Raw genomic sequence first — 8,184 nt, 5'->3', positions numbered from 1 at the left:
TCATGTAATAACAACCAAAGAGTTCTGTTTCAACTGTCATTACCTTTCTCTCTACTATTGTCTTTTCCAAAGGTGGAAAATTTTAACAGAAAAACTGTCTGCATCCCAGTCAGAAGTAACATTGTATTCCATATTCATTCTGACTACTATCAGGTGAATTCAACCAGCTAAGACATTCTATACCCATTAAACTCCGATGACAAGATGTCTTGTCATTTGGTCAAATTAAACAAAAAATCATAAAACACCAAAATGTTTGATCAAACACCAGAAAAATATGACGTCAGTCCTCGCACGAAGCGAGGACTGACGCCATATTTTTCTGGTGTTTGATCAAACATTTTGGTGTTTTATGATTTTTTGTTTAATTTGACCAAATGACAAGACATCTTGTCATCGGAGTTTAATGGGTTGAATGTACTCCTATAATATTTTGGGAAAGATATCCACTGGTAAAGATGTAGATTGTAATACTATGAGTCAATCAATCAATCAGACGTTACGTGTCCCAAGAGTTGTACAACTTTGGCAACACGTGACATCTTTCTCTTTCTTGGCTTTACTTGTCTTATCTTCTTCTTCCACATCTCCCAACTCAAAGCGTCTATTCCATAACACCGTTTCTTTATCAAACTATCATCCTTTCTGGCTAACTTCCTTGCCTAATCCCATTCTCTCTCAAATGACAATTCTTTCACTCCAGTCTACTCTCTTACTCAACCTGAAGCCTTTTTTTTTCCAGCGGTAAAAAGTGCAATCTGCGCAAAAGTTGTGCAGATAGCGGGGTATTCGACACCATCTACATCGGTCATGTTTCCACCTTTATCCTCCCCTCCAAATACATATACCAATATACCTATTCACATACATACATACATACATACATATACCAAGGCTTTTTCCCCCTTCCAAGGGAGGTAGCCACAAAGGGAAAGGCATAAAAACACTCCCACCCATTTCATCCCTAAATACACTCCACACCCCTCCCACCCTTCCTCTCATCTGAGCACCTCCTGGATGACGGGTCATCCCTGCACCCTGCCCACCGCCCTGGGTCAGAAGCAGTGTCGCAAGACACAGTACATCCACAGCAAGGCCGCTTCATTTAATCGGCGACCCCCCCTCTCCGTCCCCCTTTGCATATAAAGGGAGGACGGGGAGAAATCCCTTCGGGCTGCGTCAAAATTTACTCACACATACTGACCCACCCCCACCCCCCCGCCCATTTCTCCTCATGCAGTCACAACATCATCCATATACAACCATTCTCCACTCACCTCTGTCTTCCGTCCTCTCCCTTCCTTCCTCAACAGACATTCCCCTCTTCCCCAAAGCCCCCTTCACCCCATCCATCCACCTCATCCTAGGACGTCCCCTCATGTTCACTCCCTCCACATCTGCCTTCCATACCTCTTTTACTAGTCTTTCTTCACTCATTCTTTCCATGTGTCCAAACCATCCTAATATTCTTTCATCAACCCTCTCTCCCAAATCCTTTTTCACCCCTGTTCTCCTCCTCACCTCCTCATTTCTCACTCTATCTAGCCTAGTAACCCCCACCATACTTCTCAGAGACCTCATCTCAAACACATTCAAACTCCTTCTCTCTTCTTCTCTTATGTTCCACGTTTCTGCCCCATACAGTGCTGTTGGCACAATCACTCCTTCATACAGTCTCCTCTTAGCATCCATTCCCAAATGTCTATTTCTCATTACACTCTTTAAACCACCAAGGCATTTACTCGCTTCTCTCAATCTACATTCTACCTCCACCTTCACTCCACCTTTTCCTGCTACACTTGCACCCAAGTATCTAAAACTATCCACTTCCTCCAGTCGCTCTCCCTTAATGTTCACTTCCAGTCTACTACCACTTTCACCCCTTGTACATTTCATCACCTTACTTTTACCCACATTTATCTTTAGCTTTCTTCTATCACATACTCTCCCAAACTCTGCCACCAGCTTCCTCAATCCCTCCTCTGACCCTGCCACAAGCGCAGTGTCGTCCGCAAACAACAGCTGGCTCACCTCCCACTTTTCTCAATTTTCTTTAACCAACTCCAATCCCTGACTCACTAGCATTCACCTCTCGCACCACCCCATCCATATACCTTTTATACCTATTATACCTATATACCTATTATACCTATTATACCTTTATACCTATTCACACTTCAGGAAATATGTATTATAGTAACATGATACCTTAAAAATGACAAAACAAGTAATTATGTTGTATAATAAAAAAACAAAAAAAATTAACTATGAAACTTATAGAACTATAAAGAGCAAAGCTTTAGTGTCTGACCATCCGTGTAAAACTCATTTGTACCGATGATGACCTTGACTTAAGCACGTTTGAATTTTTTGTTTTCGGTATGAGTCGTGAGCCTTATTCACACCAAGGTAAAACGAATACTATAGTGTTCGTTTTACCTTGATTCACATTACCGATTTCAACCACGTTCACACACAGCCGTGTGGTTTCCGCGTGGTTCAAATCGCTAGTATGAACAGGACCTTATGGATTGTATCGCGATTAACCCCTTCCATACCAAGTGGAACTTTTCCTTTTCTTTTGGCAACCCTCCGTTGCAAAGAACCAAACCTACCATAAAAAAATGATTCCCAAAATAGATCATTACCAATAGTTTACTTTATAGCATTTTTTTTTATATATCAACGTAAACTACCTAGTAGTCGTAGTGTTATCCCAACGCGTGAATCAAATGAAAGAAAGCATCCTTGGTATGAGGTATTCTTCCGTATGTTGCTATGTGTAACATATCTTCTCTAAAGCATCGCCATCTCAGTTCTATGTTGAGCACTTTTATGAATACATTTTCACAATATAACCTTACATATATCTATCGTTTCAAGAATAGCTATATATCTTAATATGTAAACAGTGATACTATTGCATAATGATATTGCTAAAGTCATATGCTAAAGTCATACCTTCATGACGTGTGATCATGTTGTATCAAAGCATGAACTCAATGTGAATAACTCAAACATGAAGACGGTGGTGACTCACTTGAATCTCGATGATTATCCGCTCTTTTTCAGGGGTCCATTTCATCAAGAACATGTTTTCTCGGTCGAGCCATTCTTCATAAGCTAGGTCACCTGAGGCCGCAGGGGCGGCTTCAGAATCTCCTTCCCAATCCCACATGAGAAGAAGTAGAAGAAGAAGTCTGGTTGGCTCTCTAGGGAACATCCTGCCTATGTCATAAAATCACAGTGTTAGTAGACATTGATCAACTGGTAACAATAATCAGCCGGAAGCGGCTTCAGAAGATCCTTCCCAACTCCACATGAAAACAAGTAGAAGAACGAGTCTGGTTGGATCTCCAGGGAACATCTTTCCTGTGTCATATAATCACAGTGTTAGTAAACATTGGTCTACTGGTAACAATAATTAGTCTAATGTGGCGTCAACAGCTCTTTCCCAACTGAAAATAATAATTGGTCAAATTTTTTCAAGATTCAGTCAGATAAATGTCCAAGCAATGTTCTGATGTTTATCAATTAATTTGCCTATCCACTTAAATGTTTGTGTTTTTTTCTTCTGAATCCGACTCTTGTATGTACCGTAAGGAACGTTTTACTATTTTATTCTATTGTAAAAATCCATACTGGAAATAGATTTACCCAAGTAAGTGTTTGAGTGTATGTTCATAGAAAAGAACAAATCAGGTAATTTAATCCAAAAGAAAATCTGTAAAGGGTGTTATTATGGAAAGAAAAAGTTTTAAACTCAATTTGAGCGCAAAGGAAAATATAAAGAATATCGAACGATAGAGCAATGATACTATCACGGCGTCTGATCAATAAAACAATGAGAGCAAGTATTTGATTGCATTTGCAGTCTTAGCTATCTCCATTGAATGATTGGGCATGTGTGTGTGTGTATTTATATGTGTATACGTAGTTGTATCTACGTAACTTTGAATTACAGGATAAATGTGACTCCATTGGTCAAATGTGGATTTAATTTCGTTTTAATTCCTTTAACTGGACTTTGCTTATTCATCTGTACGGAAACTTATCTATTGTCATGCTTATAGCTCCTTCCTTTTTTGAGTTTCTCTCTATGGTGCCTTGTTGCTCTTTCATCCTATACTCCCGTCCTCTCTGTCAGTTTTGTTTATTCCCTTCATAAATCTGAACCTACCAGTCATGTTGGCCATTTCTCATCCACTCCTAATGAGGGCAGGTTCAGCTTTTTTTTTTTTTTTTTTTTTTTTTATATATATATATGTCCGATCTGACTTCTCGGCTTAAGACTATTTTGGGTGTTCTTTGTAGAGTGCCATTTAGTTTCTTTATTTCATTTTCAATATGTTGATCGCATAAATGCTGTATACTTTGCGAAAAGGATTAGATCCTCGATAAGTTTTTCATCGTCTCTCCATCCATATGTTCACATGTCATTTCTATGCTCATCAACTGCAGATTTCTCCAATAATGGTCAGAGAGGATATCATGTGGGGATAGAACCTTTAATCGAACCTAATTAAGATTCAGTCATCATACGATGTCTACTCTGATAATTTTGACCGTAATTGCCAGTACCATTGTCCATTTTTTTTTTTTTTTTTTTTTTTTGGAGGGGGAGTGACAAATATCTGTGACCAACACAACCAGATCCTTCTCTTATACTTCTGTGATTGTTACAGGGATGGTGTCTTTGTACTTTTACCCCCATTTTTTAAATTTTACTTTTGTCCCCATTATTAAAATTTTACTCTTTGTCAGGAAAATTAAGTATCCACACGTTGCTCTAACCATAGCTTCTGTCTCCCAGCAGTAATTTGTAATCCTCTTTATATTTTACGCTCAATGTTTCCATAGATTATGGAAAATATGTAACTTTCTGTTTCATATATCATGTCAAATATGTAGAGGGTAACAGTTGTTTATACCGAACTATGTGGAACTTCGCTATTCAATTTTATCCCTCCCGACATCCTGTCCTCTACTATTGTTCTTATGTATTGGCCTTTCGCAACGTCCTTCATCTGTTTCATGAAACTCACTTTAAGTACCCCTATATGCCTCAATTTCCACATCAGATACCATCTCAAAGATTATTCTTCGTATCTAGACACACACATTCCACCCAACCGACTTTCTGACCTTCAGTAAAAATTTAACTAGCTTTGAGATACATGACCTTTCCTTTCTGAGTCCAAATCGGCTGTGTGCCAAGTTGTCCAGCTCCTTTTGATATCTGATTTGTCTGACGTTTTCATGAAATTCAGCTAAAACGCTGGAAAAGGACACTGGCCTATAATTCAGAGGCTCCCCTTTATTCCATCCCATGCAAATGACTAATACATTGGCCTTCTTCTAACCTGAGACACTGAATTCTTCCAATTAACATGTAAAATGACAATGAATCTTGCCCGCCAGATAGAGATTCCTCCAGGCCATTGTGTTTTCCTTACATGTAGGGTCACTAGTGCTTAATGTACTTGTTTTACGTCTAAATTGATGCATCTTAACACAAAACGTCTAATCATTCCCTTTTACTTTACAACCACCTTGGAAGTTTTTGTCCATTATTTTAGCTTGCATTATTACGTCTTTCTAGGCCTTTTTTCCTAGTTTTAGCGTTGACAGGTCTATTGATTAGTTTAAGTTCGTCTTTATAGATATACGATTTTCACGTTTTTTTTTTCCTCTCAAAAGATTTTAGTGCTTTCCTTTCTAGCTATTTCGCATTTCTCTTAAAGTTTGATGTTCGTTTTCTTTCTCCATTCATCCTACAGAGCAATTTTTAGATGCCTTGCCTTTCTTTTTTTTTCTTCTTCTTTTTTCGAATTTTTCTCTCACTAACACTTAGCACATCATTTTCCACAGCCGAGTTGTAAAAGTCTAGAGAGATTTCGGATCTTTTACACGCTTCGCTTCTTTCTCTTAATTCTATCCAAACCGGTTCTTCAAAGAATTTCCTCGCTCTTATTAAATTTACTTTCCCGATATTGCATTTGTTTTGTCTATATAATTTCTTGGTTCTTTATTTCCTGTTATTTGAAATCCGAACACTACAAGATCGCTTTTTCTAATGTGACACAAATATTTCAACAAGTCAGTCATATTAAATTCATCGATAAACAGTAACTCCAGGTGTATCATCTCTAAATCGTTTTAATTCTCTGACTCTCTCTCTCTCTCTCTCTGTGTGTGTGTGTGTGTGTGTGTGTGTGTGTGTGTTTGTTTGTTTGTTTGTGTGTGTGTGTGTGTGTGTGTGTGTGTGTGTGTGTGTGTGTGTGTGTGTGTGTGTGTGTGTGTGTGTAGTGTATATTTGTTGTCACAACGCTTCTCGAATTTGAATTCCTGTATACAGTATGATAGATCATTCAAGCTAAATGCCACTTGCTACTGTTTGAGTTCTGCACTATGACAAATGGGATTATTTGCCTTCCGATCTATGTTCATGAATGGCAAGTACTTCTTACTTACTTGATATCATATAGAATTCCACATTTAGCATAACATTCTTTTCCATGGTGAATTATTTCCTATGGTATATTACCCATAACATATATAAACGTAAAGGACATAATACATCTCCTAGACACACATATTATATTTACTGGTTTTGTTGTTGAAACTGGAATATTTTACTTAACTGAAGAACGAAACTTTAATTTAAGGGCTTAACTTCACCTCAACTATCGTCATCGATACAAGAACCCATCAAGACCCAATATCCCCTTAATGTTTTTCTTTTAACTCCAAACTGTTTTACTCAATTGGGTTGTGTGCGGATAAAAAGATCTTGATGATACCAACAGAGCCCAATGTTTCCTTTAAAGAAAGGTCTATAACAAGGACAGTTGGCAAAGGGATGAATCAGCATTGATGGAGTTAGCCCACTGAAAACTACTACAACACTTTAAATGTTATTTTGAATCATACTAAACGATTTTCTCCAGCTGTAAAAGCCTTCACTTTTTGTGGGTTAAAGAAAACAGTAATAATTCAAACCTGTAAAGTATCTCAGAAGATTTCCGTATGTCTGCAGTCTTCTATCGAAAATCTCATTCAGGACTGACTGTTAAGTTCCCTTCAGCACAAGTTCCAACTCTAAAATATGTAAATAAAATCCATCACTTGCAAGAAAAAATAAAATGTGTCACCCAATCGGATGCTTCGTTTGAGATATCTTTAACACCTTCAACTCAAAGTCCTTCACTGAGATGAATAAATATATAATCTATAAAGGTTAGAGTAGGGGTTATGAGTACGAGTTGTGTGGGTCTACTTTTGCAAATGTACGTGCTTTCTATATCCAAACACTCGAAAATATCATTATAATTCAAGAGGAAGGCCATAACGTTACTTGCTTATAGGAATGCTACTGATAAACTCATGCTAAGTTGATATAAAACCCCTAAATGTAATACTAGCGCTAAGTTCAAGGTTCGTGCAAGGTGCGCCCTGGCATACGAAGGAGCACTGACGGTTGCGTCTTACCTGTTACGCTCTCCTCTATTGACTACTAACCACAGTGGCAGTCATCCTCTGACACTCAGTCTCTACATCCCTGCTTCACACTCCAGTTGCATATCCCCACAGGATACCTCCATTATCTTGCTCATTCACCTACATCATATACCTTGTGAGATCGAAACCTTTATTAGTACTACGTTTCGCTTGTTACAGCTTTTTCAAGTACAGACATGACACACACTCTGAGCACATATAAGCCAACAGGGAAGGAACTGGGAGAGGTTATCAGGGAGGGGTGGGTGGTAGGTGGAGAGGGAGGAGGGGATAAGCCTGTTGGCTTATATGTGCTCAGAGTGTGTGTCATGTCTGTACTTGAAAAAGCTGTAACAAGCGAAACGTAGTACTAATAAAGGTTTCGATCTCACAAGGTGTTTATTCTCACAGTCTTGTCGGCTTTTGCCATTGTGATTCATACATCATATATCTTACTCTTAGAATAACTGACGGTAACTATGTATTGCATTGTTGGGAGCTATTCAACGTTTGGGAATCGAGATTCCCGAAATGATATCGAAATGATTCAATGGTCTGTACCTACTACCCCTCCCCAACTCCTTCCCCCTAATATTCTCATTCAAGCACCAACGTACATGCGTTTACTAATTCGTATTCGTGAGGGGAATCATGTTCACGTTGTAAAATAAAATGAAAGGAATG

General features: G+C 38.4%; 1 protein-coding gene across 1 annotated transcript in view; it reads right to left on the bottom strand.

Moving 5' to 3' along the window:
• The window catches only part of LOC143036862 (MOXD1 homolog 1-like), a 47,874-nt gene extending 40,771 nt beyond the window's left edge, over positions 1–7,103 (bottom strand). The window contains exons 1-2 of the mRNA XM_076204722.1: positions 7,003–7,103; positions 3,041–3,228 (exon numbers count right to left, since the gene is read on the bottom strand). Coding sequence (XP_076060837.1) covers positions 3,041–3,223 — 183 coding nt within the window. The 5' untranslated portion in view covers positions 3,224–3,228; positions 7,003–7,103. The remainder of the gene's footprint in view (positions 1–3,040; positions 3,229–7,002) is intronic.
• Positions 7,104–8,184: the final 1,081 nt, after the last annotated feature.

The sequence above is a fragment of the Oratosquilla oratoria genome, chromosome 21 (genome assembly GCF_046742065.1).
Source record: "Oratosquilla oratoria isolate Oo_2021 chromosome 21, ASM4674206v1, whole genome shotgun sequence".
Classification (NCBI taxonomy): Eukaryota; Metazoa; Arthropoda; class Malacostraca; order Stomatopoda; family Squillidae; genus Oratosquilla; species Oratosquilla oratoria.
This window is presented reverse-complemented; position numbering and strand designations above follow the sequence as displayed.